Source organism: Lontra canadensis, unplaced genomic scaffold (assembly GCF_010015895.1).
Source record: "Lontra canadensis isolate GAN:19392208 unplaced genomic scaffold, GSC_riverotter_1.0 scaffold19, whole genome shotgun sequence".
NCBI lineage: Eukaryota > Metazoa > Chordata > Mammalia > Carnivora > Mustelidae > Lontra > Lontra canadensis.
The window spans coordinates 11,505,095-11,520,083 of NW_022631013.1; the positions used below are offsets into that span (position 1 = coordinate 11,505,095).

Genomic DNA, 14,989 nt, shown 5'->3' on the forward strand with positions numbered 1-14,989 from the left:
GGAGGAGCCCCGGGGGCCAGCCCGCAAGGAACCGCCCCCGGGACCGGCCTGGGAGCTCTCCGCAGCCTCAGCCTGGTTCCCTGGCCGTCGCGCCAGGCCCTTCCCTGGGTGGGACGCCGGGTCCCGCCGGTTGGTGTCTGGAACAGCGCCTGCGCCCAGGTGCCAGCCCGTGGGAAGGTGACCCAAGGCTGCAGGACGACCCGAGCCCCTTCCGGTTGGGCCGGCCGGGCGTTTCCGGCCGGAAGGCGCTCTGTGGGGAAGGGGGGCTGAAGGGAAGTCCCGCCTTTGTCGCGGGCGCCTCCACGCACTTGGCTCGGTTCTGGAGGGGCGGGCAGTTGAGGGCCTCGGTGTGCCGAGACCCAGTTTTGGACCGTGCGAGGTGCCCGGGCTAGGGGCACGAGGTGACGGGCAGCGGCGGCCTTGGGCTGGGACGTGGAATCTGGAGGGAGGGCGGCGGAGGCCGGTTTGGAGGTTCGGGGGTGGGTGGTAAGGGAACTAACTCGGCGCTAAGAGGGGCCGGGGGTATGGGGCCCCGAGCGAAGTCCTATCTTTACTGAGTCAGCTGCTACCCGTACTTGCCATCCACCTCCCGCATCCCAAATCCAGATGTTTCTCCCAGACTCCGTGGCGGTGACTGCCCGTCTTCTCTGTCCTCGCCCCCAGGCTCGCCGCAGACGCTCCTCCCTGCCATGGTACTGACCTCTGACACCCCCACCCCCACCCCCGTTTACCTCTAGTTCTCATTCCGGAGCTGCCATGATTGAAGTGGTAGCAGAGCTGAGCCGAGGTCCTGTGTTTCTGGCGGGCGAGGCGCTGGAGTGTGTAGTGACGGTCACCAACCCCCTGCCCCCCACGGCCACTTCTGCATCCAGGTAGGGATGCAGATACTGAAGAAGGTGGTTCTTCTGGGAGAAAACCTGGTATCTATACTGCTAAGCCAGAGCTCAGGTTGTCGTGTAGCTACACCACCACTTTGTTGCTCATTGTGTTCTCTTGTAGGAAAGGGCTGTTTAACAGAAGATGGGATTGACAGAGCCCTCCACACGCCCTTCCTTTCTTCTCCCCCATTCCCGTTTCTACCCATAGTGTACTTCTCTTTGGGGTTCTAGATTCCCTTACTCCTAGGACAGTCACCTGATGGTGTTGGTCTCCTCAGGGGGATAAGGGAGCTTGGGAGAGTATTTGTGAGGTCAGGATCGCCCCTCTGATGCTTTTCTTTTCCTCCTCCCGTAGTGAGGCTCTGGCCTGGGCCAGTGCCCAAATCCACTGCCAGTTCCATGCCAGTGAGAGTCGAGTAGCATTACCTCCCCCTGACTCCAGTCAGCCAGATGTCCAGCCAGAGAGCCAGACTGTCTTTCTGCCACACCGAGGTTAGAGATGGGCGTTTGCCTTTGGAAGGGGGCGGAGTCATTGCCACCTGAGAGTGAATTTGTTAAATTGTTCTAGTGGGTGCTTCTAGTCTTTGTCGTATCGGAGATGTGGAGGAATGTATTTGTTAATGTTGGGGGTATAAGACTGATCCTATCTTACAATAAGAAAAGAGGGGTAGCTTACTTTGGGCTGCTCTTTGTTGGCAGTGCTAGTGGCCCCCATTGCTGTGCTAGCTTCATCCAGTACTGGACAATGGGGTCATTAAATTGCAGGGGTTTTTTTGTTTTGTTTTGTTTTAATCTCTTTTAGGTGAGAGAGGTCAGTGTATCCTTTCCACTCCACCAAAAATCCTTTTCTGTGATCTGAGGCTAGATCCTGGAGAGTCCAAATCATGTGAGTGACTGCCTCCTCCCCACCCCTGGATTGCCTTCTAAGGCTCCTGGAGGGAGGACTTCTCTGGCTTTCTCTGGCTGCCCTGACTACTACTTCCCAACCAGACTCCTACAGTGAGGTGCTGCCCATAGAGGGACCACCCTCCTTTCGGGGTCAGTCAGTCAAGTATGTCTACAAACTGACCATTGGCTGCCAGCGTGTCAACTCACCCATCACTTTACTCAGGGTTCCTCTGAGGGTTCTTGTGCTGACGGGTAAGTAAGGATTTCTGGACGAAATCCAGGGCTGGGGAAGAGCCTCACCAAAGCAGAAATGATCTAAAGAGGGCTTGTGGGTGGGGGGCTGGAGAAAGGCTTCCTGGTCTCAGTAAAGGTGCAGGGGTGTTGGGGAGGGACGTTCTGGACAATAAGTTAAGATGGGTACCTGGGGCATGGTTCCCATTACCTTCAGCCTTCACAGGTTGGAGTCTAAAACCTAATCTCTACTGTCCATTCCCTCCTAGCAATATTTTCTGCTCATTCTCTGTAGGCCTTCAAGATGTCCGGTTTCCCCAGGATGAGGCCGTAGCCCCATCTAGTCCATTCCTGGAAGAGGATGAAGGTGGGAAGAAGGATTCATGGATAGCTGAGCTGGCTGGGGAGCGTCTCATGGCTGCCACATCCTGCCGCAGCCTCCGTGAGAATCCTTTCACAATTGGCCCCCCCACCAATCCTCCCATAGTATTATAGATTTTCCTAATTGCCCATACTTCTAAGGACTCACTGATATCCCACATTATAACAAAAAGCCCCACCTTGGCCTCTGGCTCCCAGCCCTTGATACGCTCCAGTGTGGACTCTACGCTTATAGTGTCCCATTCTCCCCAGATCTATACAATATCAGTGATGGCCGAGGAAAAGTTGGGACATTTGGCATCTTCAAATCTGTATACAGACTCGGCGAGGATGTGGTGGGGACCTTAAACTTAGGGGAAGGAACTGTAGCTTGTTTGCAGGTGAGAAGGAAAGGGGCTTTTGGGGTACTGGGCTTGGAGGGCTAGGGAGGAAGGAGAAAGGCCTGCATAAAGAGGGGTGGTATATAGAAGTGAAGAGTGTGGTCACCCAGGGTCCTCTTGGTAAAAAGCTTGAGGTTGGGCTCAAGCCTCTCATCTAGAGTCCGCACTTCCCAGTGCCTGCTAGCACCCACTTCTCTTCTTGCTCCCAGTTTTCAGTAAGCTTACAGACTGAGGAGCGTGTACAGCCCGAGTACCAGAGGCGCCGCAGGACGGGGGGTGTCCCCTCCGTGTCTCATGTGACTCATGCCCGGCACCAGGAGTCCTGCCTGCATACAACCAGAACCAGCTTCTCTCTCCCCATCCCTCTCAGCTCTACCCCAGGCTTCTGCACAGCCATTGGTGAGATCCTGACCATTATTGGAGGGGGGAAGAGAGTAAAATGCCCTATTTCTCTGGAGTGTAATGGGTCCTGATTCCTAACAATTCCTGGCCATACCTACACCCAGCCTTTGACCCTTAACACTTTCTCTGATCTTCAGCCTATTTCCTAGATGCACTGACACTTAAACTTTTAAGAGCTTTGCGGGTGTTCTTCCTTCCCCTGCCCACTGTGACCCTGTGGCACATTGATCTCTGATGCTCTAGCATGTTTACATCAAGCTCCCAAGTCCTGACTGTCCCATGCTGTGGTTATTAGGTGCTTGACCTTGCTGTCCTGATTGTCACATTTCTGGTTAACAGATTTCTTTGGAGAAACCCTTGATCCTAGCCCTGTGGCTTTTCCTCCTCTTCCCAAATACTGCCTTTTTTCTCATTCACTAACCACATCCTGCACTTGTTTTTACTCCTGGCTTCTAATGCCTCTGCCTTTATCTTTTTTTTCCACAGTGTCCCTGAAGTGGCGATTGCATTTTGAATTTGTAACATCACGAGAACCAGGTTTGGTGCTCCTACCTCCTTTGGAACAGCCTGAGCCTGTCACCTGGACAGGGCCTGAGCAAGTGCCCGTGGACACCTTCAGCTGGGACCTCCCCATCAAGGTGCTGCCCACAAGCCCTACCCTGGCCTCATATGCAGCCTCAGGCCCCAGCACCAGCACCATAACCATCTGAAACTGGCTCACCGTGACACTATCTTTCTTCAGGATACTGAGAACTCAGCACCTGGACTCTAGTAGGGCCCATTTTTCCCACGCGGGGTCCAATGGCACGGACGACAAGAGGCAGGCTTCCAGCTGTAGCATTAATTTATTTATTCAGAATAAATTGGCAGCTGCTAGTGGTTTCCCTGGAAGTGGCAGCAGCAGTGGGCAGTCAGCAGAAGGGTGATCAGTTGAGTTTAGCTGGAGTGGGGAGCAGGAGCCCCAGGAGCAGGGGTGTTAGCTGAGCCCCATTCTGGGTCGGGCCCTCCTCCTTTGCAGGGCAGCCGAGGGTCAGATTTTTGCACCAGGGAGAATTGGCAGGTTCCTGCCTCCTGACGTACCTCACAGCCTGCAGGGAAGTCGATGGGATGCTGGGACCTGGGGAACCAAAGGATGGGAAAGGAGTCAGCACAGTGAAGGGCCACCTTTATCCCTGCCCCACACTTCTCTCTGCCACCATTCCTCTCATATCTTTTCCATATCTTTAGTGCCCTCTTGGTCCCCCTAGCCAAGCTCTCACCTACCATATATGGATTTTTTCATTTCACAGCAGAAATACTTCCCCTCCAGACCCACCCCTACATCCCTCACTTTGTAGCCTGCAGCCTTATCTCTCAAATTCTTGTTGGTAACTTCAGGTTCAGCCTGCCTCGTACCTCTGTTCTGTTCATCCTCACATCACAGCAATCTGGTTCCACCCTGGCCAGCCCTTAGTCACTCATGTCAGAGCCATTCTCTCTGGCTGTCTTTGGTCACTCACGTGTCACAGCAGCCCACACCGACGGGATGCAGACAGGTACAATGGAAACAGTCTTTGCGGAGCCAAGACTCACCCAGGGTAAAATATTTCCCTTCATAGTGGCAGGGGGCTAGGGAAGAACAGGAAATGTTAGTGTGTTGGGGATTGTTGGTGGCCGACAGAATTGCTTGTGGTCTGGAATGGGAGAAAGTAAGTGCATATTGCCCCCATATTAAGTCTCTCCTGTTTCCAAGCTGGAGGGAGTCTGGGTATTCTGGTAGAGGATCATCTCTAAGCCCCCTCGCCCCAGCTCCCTCTGTCCTTGTCCTTTCCTAATGCCTCCCCCAGCTTTACCTTGAGCTTGAAAGTAGCACTTGCTGTGGACTCCTGGCTGCTGGAGGAGCAGAGAGATCACCAAGCAGATGATCCCCCGGCTTCCCAGGACCCCCTTCGCCTGTCCAGCCCAGAGCATCCTTAGGGTCATTCCTGTAGCACAGCCCTCGCGATCCCTTCTTGGCCTCTCTTCTGGTCTTGTCTCTGGCTTTTCTTTTTCTCCTTCGGTCGTAGTTTCTGTCTTTCTCCCCTGGGCTTCTGTCTCACACCATCTCCGTGCCCTCTGCTCTCACAGGCTTGGGAATGTTTATAAAGTGAGGACCCTGGCCCCCTGCTGAGTAGAGCTGGAAAAGCTGTAATTCTGTTTCCTGAGGTGAGGGCATGAAAACAAGAGGTCCAGCTTTTAACAAGCTGTGAGAGCTGATTCATGCCCAGGCACAGCTAGGGGGAGGGAGGTGGCCATGGAAGGGGCACTGGACTGGGCATTTCCCCAGCAAGGAGGTGGGAGTGGGGAGGGCCCCAGGTGGTCCCCACATCTCTTCCCTGACCTGGAGAGAAGGAAGCATTCCACCCTGCCCCCAACACACATACACACTCCAGGGGTGTGTGTGCTGGGATCCTTGCCTGGACCGGAGGGAGGCATTTCCTGGGGATGGCTAATCCTGTGCCCCAGCCAAACCAAGGAGCTGCAGTAGGGTGCAACAGCCAGAGGCTCCAGGAGAGCGAACAGGCACCTGGAGTGCAGAATATTTCTCTCAGACCCTACGGCAGAATCTCCCAGAAGTATCCTAGAGACATGGCTGCCCCTCAGAGATGGGGAGGCAGGTGTCTCTTCCACAAGCATCCTGAGGATGCATTGTTCAGTACCTCCAAACACACAGTAGATACATGATCTTCCCATAGCTAGGGGTGGTACTTTCAAAGAGGAACGTCTTCAAATACCCAGGCGATATGCATCACTCATTTCACAGAGGTATGCCACTTTCCTCTTGTACATTATGGAATGAGAATTGAGGAATCCTCTGACATCCTCCTTCAGGTTTGAGAGACCCCCAAGGTGGGTGGTTAAGAGCATAGGTTATAGAATCAGACTAGTTGGATTCAGATTCTATTTCTACTTAAGACTGTGACCTTGGGCAAACTACTTCACCTCTCTAAAACCTGTTTCCTTATCTTTACATTGGGATAGTAATACTAACTCAGAGGGTTGTTAAGAGGCTTTCAATGAGGTAATACATGTAATGGTATTAGTACTGTCCCTGCCACATGGCCCCCAGAAAATAGTAGCTGCTGTGATTGGTGCTAGAGTTCAGAGACAAAATGGGTACAGTCCTTTGTTTAAATCACATTGAGCAGCTCTGCATAGCCGAGGGCTTCTGTTAGGGGCTGCGGTCTCCTACCACAGACGTCTGCCCTCTTCACAGTTGTGTTCCATGTCACCCTTACCACCTCCAGTTTGAGAAACAGTGTTGCTGATAAACCCACTTTTCTTAGCTCAGTCCCCTCACTTCTGCCCTGGGAAGAGGTGTCCTTTTCTTATCCTTCCAGCTAACTTGGGGGCTCCAGCTTTTCATGTTAGGATTCTGATCCATTGCTGCCCATCCCCACTCATGTGAACTCTCAAGTTCTTCTTTCTGACCACTCTAATGGGGGCCATCTCTTTGCTACTAATGGCCCCTCTCTCTCAGTCTGCCACACTCCAAAGACCCTATCTGAGTTATTCCCCTCCTACGCCAATCACTTTGACATTCTATTTTTCCTTCTGAGTCTCCAGTCCCTTTTACTGCAAGACTCCCATTCCCTGTCACCCAGTGGATCAGATATGAATACTTCTGGCTGACCTTTTTAGAGGGCCACCCTGCCTGACCTCTTCACCATTCAGAAACACAACTTCATCCATCCACCTCAGATTCCCTGTCTGTCCTCTTCCAAGTAGATAGCTTAAGTGGATGGAGATGCCATTTGTACCACATGTTCACCCTAGTCAGGTCTGATACCTTTCTATTTCAGAGGAGTACTGAGAGAAAAAAGAAGATTCAGTGATTGAAGCAGGGTGCTCTGATGTAGGCTGGCGTGTGGGAGGCATGGCCCTGGACTGCTCTCTTGGCTGGAGGAGATGGATGAGAAGGCTTTCTAGCACAAGGGCCCAGAAGTCTTGTCAGTGGTCAATAGCTCTGCCTCTGCCTTTCTGGGGAAGGGGGACATGCTGACACCCTGGAAGTCTGGACCAGTCTTTTGCTCCTGCAACCTGGAACCAACCCAGTAGGGGGCAGACACGACTGGGAAGCTAGGAAGCTTGAAGGTGGTGATGATGCTGGAAGGCAAAGGGGGCCCAATGGGGATTGGTGTGTGAGGTAATGGGGACAGAAGTGAGAGCCGCCTGTAACGAAGAGAAGGTAGGCTTATGGGCAGGAGTAGGGGCTTCTGGAAAGAAAGGCTGGGGCTGAGCCAGGATCCCTCTCTCAGAAGTTGTGGGGCTGTGGGTGTCTGTGGGTGTCTTGGTTGAACCCACTTGCATTCCAGCTGGTGGGTGTGCTCAAGTGTGCGTTTCTGTAGCTGCGTGGGGCTGGAGGCCACGCTTGTGGTTGCTCTGTGTGTGCGCGCCTGTCTCTTGGGGATGTCCGTGTTTAGGGTCCAATTTTGTGATTCCTGGGGCAGCGGTGGTTGGGGGTGCCAGTTGCGGGGGGCGGGGGGAGCGGCCGGGAGGCAGTGGTTGGCGCGTACTGCCTGCGAGCGCCGGGACAGAAAAAACATCCGCCGGAGGCCCGGCCGGGCGGCGCTCCAGCGGGGCCCGGCAGGTGCGCGCGGAGAGGAAGTGAGCGTATTCCGGCCGCTGGCCCTCCGGTGAGTCACTGCCGACCCCCGCTGCCTGTCGCCGGATAGGAGGGACCCGCCGCATCGGGGAGATTTGGGTGGCTAGAGCCCCTGAGGGTGGCTGGGCGGGGTGGGTGGGGGAGCCCCGAGAGGGTCACTGAAGCGCCTGGGAGTTAAGCGGGGACGGGTCCTGCGGGGTCCAGGTCCCATTTTCACCCCTGGCTTGAAACCCCTATCAGACACCGAATACAGAGCCTGCGACCGAATGGAGGCTGGCCAGGAACGCCGCTGGGAGAATCTCTTGGGGGCAGGGAGAAGGCCCCAGAGAGCTGGTGGTGGGGAGGGAAAGGGGCCCAGGGGCAAAACAGCAAGTGGGCGAGGTGGTGTGGCCCAGGGAGGGGCGGATTGCGGGGCTGCGGAGCTAGGGCGAGGTGTGCTGGAGTGCTTGAGCAGCGCAGCGCCAGTGTAGGCCTTGGCGAGCCAGAACCTGTAAATGAAGGAGACTTCCACATCAGGTAGGAAGGTGGAAATGGCCAGACCGCAGAGATACGGTCTGGTAGAGGTCTGTGCACTCTGACAGTGGAGGCTAGGTTTTGGGGGTAGGGGACTTAGGGTTATGTAGGTACCATGTGGCTAGGTCATTAAAAGCTTTAAATGCTGGCGTGAGGAATTGGGATTTGCCCTCGCAGGTAGAATCTATGGCCTTCCGAGCAGGAAGAGTAGTGAGTGACTTAAAGGTGAGGTTATCTGTGTCTAACATTACCACCTGCCATTCGGTCTTTGCCAAAGAATTAGGCATTGATGTGCTAATTTTAATAGTCATTTAAAATCACATAACTGCATATATCAAGCTATTAAATGTTGACGTTTTAAAAAGAGAAAGAGTTTAAAAGTCGGATTCAGTGTTTTAACACCCACAGTGAGGCTATCAAGATTAGTTATATGGCACTGCCATGCTTTTGTGCCTTTTTCCCCCCTCGCTGACTTGCGTGAATTCTGTGTTTCTAATGCCTCAGTTCTGTATCAGCACAAACCTCTCATTTCCCCCTCCCTCATCTTACGGTCTTTGTTTTTAAGCTTAACTTTTCTCTGTGCAGCCCTATAACCTGTCCTGTGAATCCTGAACCAAGTAAAACATTTGTTGGGGGGGGTGGGCATTAGGCTACAGTATACAAAGACAAGCAACTCGGTTTTACCATATATATTAGGTCACTTACTGTCTTCTGTGGACATGTGTAACTATGAAGTTTCTATATTTACCCTGTGACTGATAAAAAGAGAAAGGTAAAGGTGTTTTATTCACAGTAGCATTTATTTAACAGCACTTATTAGTCTGATTTCTAAAATCAACTCCACGATGGTATTTTGTACTTGTCTCAGAAACTGACACTAATTCTGTCATGATCTTTATAGTTTATTTTATTTTGGGCCAAAGGCAATTCTAAGGAGCAGGATCTTTATGATTTATTTTAAAGATCTTTAAATCCTACAGTTGCCTTTGGCCCCAGACAAGAAAATCTGGGTCAGTTAATTAAAAAAATAATAATAATTTCCTACTTTGGACCCTGTTGCTTTCTCCTCTGCTGTTTTAGTCCCAGCCCTACCTTATTCCCAGGGGCTTTTGCCTTCATTCCTTCTTTGCTCTGCTGGGCATCTTTAGAGGAAAACTTCACACCAACTTCCCCTACCATAAATTCTATCCCTTCCCTCAACTCTACACTTCTCTTTGCCAACATACACCACTACTTCTTCATTGATTTTTTTTTTTTTTTTTAAAGCTTACAGCCCTTTCTGGCTCTTTTCCATTTTTAACACTCTTGTTGAAATCTTCTTTTTTTCCACCTTTCTCTTTGGTAAGACCTTAGATTTTTTTTTTAAAAGGTTGGACTTTATTTATTCTGCATGATCTACTTCTGTCTTCCTTCCTCTCCTCTCACCCTTTTCTGATTCTGGACTGTTTGGAAAGCCTCTTATGCTTGCTTTCACCAAGGCTTCAACCTTCCCCTTGTGATTAAGCTAGTCTTCCTCTAAGACGTTTATGTTTCCACTATTTTTCCTACAAGGATAAAAGTTTTCAAATTTATATCTACTTCTGTCTCTTCTTCCAGTATTTTGCATTCAGAAGCATGACATGGTCAGTTGTAGAGTCCGTTGGATGACTCCACTTAAGCTTGGTGTGCTAGCCACTGAAGAGTGAATTTCACAATTTTGGCGCCAGAGTCCTCAGTGTTGACCAAGAAAGGATGTTACCACATGCGTGTGCATGAATTCTCTCATGTACACATAAACACTAAAATGCACAGATAATGTAACAAGTCAGTACATGTATATGAATATATATTCAGTATGTTACATTATAATCAAGCCAAGTACATTTTGGGGTGGAGGATGAAGATGGGTTAAGTTCATAGCTAGGATAGAAAGTTAAGAGACCTCATCCTTTGGCATTCTCTATTGAGATGAGAAGGTTGAAAGAAGCTGTTCCTATGCAGATGAGGAGATCACATGAAGGAGACTGAGTTTCAGGAGTTGAGAGAGATGATAAATAAGACGGTGGGTTGAACAGCAGGGGAATGGGATGGAGGGGCCAGAGTTCCAAGAACATTCAATTGCTATACTTAGCCTGGTGTACTCTTTGTCAGAGAATAGAAAAGATCCTCTGGTTCTAGTACTGATTTCAACTGTGGTTAAGTTTCCATTAATAACCTGTACTGAAGTTTTCCCACCTTGTCTCTGAATCATTGGTACCATTCTTAACAAGTTCGTGTAATTTTTTTTCTCCTTACAAATTACTACATTCATGATAGCCTGTACCACCAGTAATTAACCCCTAACTAACCACCATTAATGTTTGACTAAATTCCCTGTCCACTTAAATGTTTTCATTGTTCCTGCCTGCTCTATAGTCTACTTGTAGCAGTAGTGACTTTTAAAATCGTATTTATGACTCTCACTTTTATCTTATTTGTAAATTGCTCTTTTCTTAAAATTATAGATTCAAAACTAGATACTTAGAAGGCATCTAGTTCTTTGTTAGTTCTGAAAGATGATCAAGTTGGTCTTTGCTTGACTGTCTCTACGGAACGAAATGGGTCACTTCCTTCTGTGGTCAGAGGCTGTCCCTTCTACTGTTATCTGGCTTTAGGTACTAGAGAGTTGTTAAACTGAAATTTGTCATGTTACGGCATCTCATTTCCCCCCTTAATTCTGTTTTTTTGAAACAACATGGGGAAAAATCTACTTGTTTTTCAATATGGCAGCTCTTTAAAGATTTGAAAGGGGTTCATTTTTTGTTAGCTATCTGTCTAAGCTTTTTTCTTTACTCCAATACTGTCCAGTAGAACTTTCTATGGTGATGGAACTGTTCTCTGCCTGTCCTGCCTAATCCTTAGCTACTAGCCACATGTGGTTTTTGAGCACTTGAAATATAGCTAGTGTGACTGAGAAATGGAATTTTAAATTTTAGTTAATTTAAATTTAAATAGCCCCTTGAGGTGAATAACTTATGTTGGTACAGCTCTAAACTCTGGGAGTTAGTTTATTGTCATATGGCTTTCTTTTGGTTGCTCCGGAAATCTTATAGTCACTTCAAACATGGTAAAAATGTATGTAACTGGGCTCTTGATCTGCCTAAAGGCCAATCTTACATGTTGTCACAACTGAGAAAAAATGCAGACCCAATCCCCAAAGTAAAGTCAGATTTTACTGAAGGTTCCTTAGAAGGGGTAGAAGATAAAGGCTATATCTCATCTCTCGTACCCCAGAAACAATGCTTAAAAAAAAAAAAAAATCCTCATTTAATTTCTCTTTCCCAAAGAGAAAGAGCCCTTAAAGTACCTCTCCCTCAAGTTGCTACCAGATCTCTCCCTCATCTTTTCTCTTCTCTCCCCAAAACATCTTTTGTCCTTCTCTTTGAGTCTTTTCTATTATTATTTTTTTTTTTAGCACGACCATCTTCTCCTTTGAGAAGAATTCTTAGGGGTGCCTGGGTGGCTCAGTCACGTGTCTGCCTTCGGCTCAGGTCATGATCCCAGGGACCTGGGCTTGAGTCCCACATTGTGGGGGCTCCATGCTCAGCAGGGAGCCTGCTTCTTCCCTCCCTGCCACTCCCCTGCTTGTGCTTGTTCTCTCTTAAATAAATAAGTAAATAAATAAATAAAATCTTAAAGAACAAAAAAAAGAATTCTTAGGTGTGCTCCTCTTTCTCCAACTTCCCTTCCCTTTCATTATTTATTTTATTTTTTTTATTATTATTTTTTAAGATTTTATTTATTTATTTGACAGACAAAGATCACAAGCAGGCAGAGAGGCAGGCAGAGAGAGCTGGGGAAGCAGGCTTCCTGCTGAGCAGAGAGCCCAATAAGGGGCTTGATCCCAGGATCATGACCTGAGCTGAAGGCAGAGGCTTTAACCACTGAGCCACCCAGGTACTCCTATTTTATTTTTTTTAAGATTTAAAAAAATACATATTTATTTGACATAGAGCAAGCAAGAGAGAGACAGAGAGCAAGCACAAGCAGGGGTAATGGCAGATAGGGGAGAAGCAAGCTCCCTGCTGAGAAGGGAGCCCAATGTGGGGCTCAATCCCCAGATTGAGATCATGACCTGGGATCATGACCTGAGCTGAAGAAGGCAGCTGCTTAACTGACTGAGCCAGTCACCCCCTCCTACCCCTACCCTGCCTTCATTATGTCTGCTTGATAAAATCAAAGAACTTTTTTTTTTTTAAAGATTTTATTTATTTATTTGACAGACAGATTACAAGTAGGCAGAGAGACAGACAGAGAGAGAGGGGGAAGCAGGCTCCCCACCGAGCAGAGAGCCCGATGCGGGGCTCGATCCCAGGACCCTGAGATCATGACCCGAGCCGAAGGCAAAGGCTTAACCCTCTGAGTCACCCAGGCACCCCAAATCAAAGAACTTTTAAAGGATCATCTTTCTTGGGGTGAAGGTGGGGGAGCAAATTAGGGCTAGAAGATCATAAAAAATTTTTTTTTTCCTTTCTCGCATAATTCCCAACCTCCTTCTAGGAGTCTTCTCATTTTCTTACCATTGTTTAAGAGTCTTTATTTAGCTTTCTTTTACAAAGGAATCTCTATTGTCTTTTTTCACTCCGGATCTGTGCTTGATGTATCCTAAAGCTCCTTCTTTACAGTACCTTTATCCATTTTCCTTTCCTTTTCTTTTTTTGCTTATGTTATTTTTAATAGGTTTCTCTTTACCAATCCTCTACATGTGGAGAGAGGCTGCGTCCATTGAGGGCGTGGTGTTCATTGCTCGCTGCTGTCACCCAGTGCCTTGTCCTCTCTTCATTTCCTTCTTGGCTCACCATCTTTGTCCATACCTACCTCCCATCATTGTCTGTTCTAATTTTTGTTCATTTGTTTTTGTTTTTAAGTAGGCTCCATGCCCATTGTGGGGCTTGAACTCAGCACCCTGAGATCAAGAGTCACATGCTCTGCTGATTGAGCCAACCAGGTGCCCGTGTTGTCTGTTGTTCTAGTCTCCTTCTTATCCATATCTTTAATAACATTCACTGTTTTTTTTTAAAAAGTGATTTTTGGGGTCTCATTTTTTTTCCAGGGGCTTCACATAATTTTCTGTACTATGACCAAAATTGTGTATGTAGCATTGATTTCTGTGGATTGGGAATGGTGGTGCTGAGGAGCAGAATATCCTGCACCATGGTGCTGGGGTTTAGGCTGGATAAGACTATTGTTTGGCGCCAGTCCTATGACCTGTGAGATGTTTAGGAGCATCCCTGACCTCCACTGTGATACCCAAAAATGTCTTCAGGCATTGCCAAAATGTCCCCCTGGAAGGCAAAATCAGCAAGCCGCTCCCCATGTTTAGAACTACTGTACTAGAATATGGGCTTTCTGAAATTGATAGGTGGCTATACTTTTTCTCTCTGACTGCTGATTTGTTTGCTTAGCCTGAATTTTCAAAAGTGTGGTCTTTGTCTTACTTGGTAGGAGGTGGCTTCTTAAAATTGCAGGTTTCTGGGCTCATCCTAGACCTGTTGAATCAGAAACATTGGAAATGAAATCTGGAAATCTGATTTTTATAAGACACTACACCCTCTTCTCCCCTAACCAGATAATTCTTATGCCCCAGGCTTGACCTTCCTGTGGCATAACTGTTGCATTACCCACATTTTTTTCCTGCAGATCTTGCTGGTGCTCCAGTTTTGCTTCCGCTCTTAGCCCCAAGATGCCAACACAAATAAGGAGGCCTCAGGTTACCAGGACAACTGGAGCACAGGAAACTGTAAAGGTTCTACGCTCCTACAGGCATCATGGACTGTGGCTGTGCTGGCTTGATTTCTCCTTAGGGGCTCAGTCTTACTTTCTACTTCCCATCCCCAAATTCCCCAGACTGGCAGATGCCCAGGCCCAAGCGACAGACCCTGATTTTACAGATCTGGTGGTGGAATACGCAACGGGTGGCACGGAGAATGGTGAATGAACCTTTCTTACTAACACTGATGATATTCCGTGTTACCTTGGTGATAATTGAATTTTATATGGTGAGAATTATATTCCCTTGCGAGTTGATGACATTACAGGTTTTGGAGTCAGAATGCTTAATTAATTTTTATTATTTGTAGTTGCCTCAGTGGACCTTGAGTCTTAGATCTTTTTGGATTCCTGGAGAGATGTTTTCACAATTAACTTTGGGTCAAAAGACTTAGCAATCTACTTCTGATAAACTGGGAGCAGCTAATGTTAAGCAAGAAAAGAATAGTTACCAGATAATGAGTTTGAATTCTATTTACATTTCACCATAAAGCTAGTCATTTGTTTTAAGGAAGATCATCTGGTTTGATTAAGTCTTTAAAGCCCTGAGTAAATGAAAATCTGCTTGCACACCTAAGCACTTAGATGCTTAGAAAATGTTGAATCGATCTAGAGCTAGAATAGGCCACCTCCATGGAGCTTCTTGGCGGGTTGGAGCAAAAGAGAATAGAAGGTGATAAGGCAGCCTTTAAAGCTCTTTTCGAAAAGCTGAAGGATTCTCCTATGGAGGAGGGGCTAGATTTACTTGCTTTAGGTCCAGAAATTAGAATAAGCACTTTTATTTCAGATGACAGTGATAGAGTGGCAGACTTCCACTATTAGTTGGTGAACCTCGAATTGGAATGAACTGATTATTAGGCAGTGAACTATTTGTTACTGTATTGTTTATATGGAGGTTAGATTAC

The 14,989-nt window shown here is 48.2% G+C and overlaps 3 protein-coding genes across 9 annotated transcripts in view; 2 read left to right on the forward strand and 1 right to left on the reverse strand.

Annotated features, from left to right (window-relative positions):
* The first annotated feature begins 30 nt into the window (after positions 1 to 30).
* Positions 31 to 4,042, forward strand: RGP1 (RGP1 homolog, RAB6A GEF complex partner 1). Of its 5 annotated transcripts, none has more exons than XM_032860549.1 (9): positions 31 to 129; positions 738 to 872; positions 1,234 to 1,370; positions 1,681 to 1,764; positions 1,869 to 2,018; positions 2,293 to 2,439; positions 2,631 to 2,758; positions 2,968 to 3,157; positions 3,647 to 4,042. In XM_032860549.1, exons 2-9 carry the CDS (start codon positions 757 to 759, stop codon positions 3,868 to 3,870), a joined length of 1,176 nt encoding a protein of 391 aa, XP_032716440.1. In that variant the 5' UTR covers positions 31 to 129; positions 738 to 756; the 3' UTR covers positions 3,871 to 4,042. The 5 variants fall into 5 exon arrangements, with proteins under 5 accessions (XP_032716440.1, XP_032716438.1, XP_032716437.1 ...); XM_032860547.1 differs by having other exon boundaries at positions 79 to 159; XM_032860546.1 differs by lacking the exon at positions 31 to 129 and adding an exon at positions 232 to 335.
* Positions 4,043 to 4,076: 34 nt separating this feature from the next.
* MSMP (microseminoprotein, prostate associated) lies at positions 4,077 to 5,151 on the reverse strand. The gene is made up of 3 exons (XM_032860551.1): positions 4,993 to 5,151; positions 4,660 to 4,768; positions 4,077 to 4,277 (listed from the first exon to the last, which is right to left on the reverse strand). The coding sequence occupies exons 1-3, from the start codon at positions 5,120 to 5,122 to the stop codon at positions 4,097 to 4,099; spliced, it is 420 nt and encodes a 139-aa protein (XP_032716442.1). The 5' UTR covers positions 5,123 to 5,151; the 3' UTR covers positions 4,077 to 4,096.
* Positions 5,152 to 5,333: 182 nt separating this feature from the next.
* NPR2 (natriuretic peptide receptor 2) overlaps positions 5,334 to 14,989 on the forward strand; it is a 51,564-nt gene continuing 41,908 nt past the window's right edge. For 2 of the 3 annotated variants that reach the window (XM_032860537.1, XM_032860538.1), the window contains exon 1: positions 5,334 to 7,367. The gene's annotated coding sequence lies outside the window, so the exon portion shown is untranslated. Of the gene's footprint in view, positions 7,816 to 14,989 lie in introns of all 3 variants that reach the window. The other variant, XM_032860536.1, reaches the window with a different exon arrangement.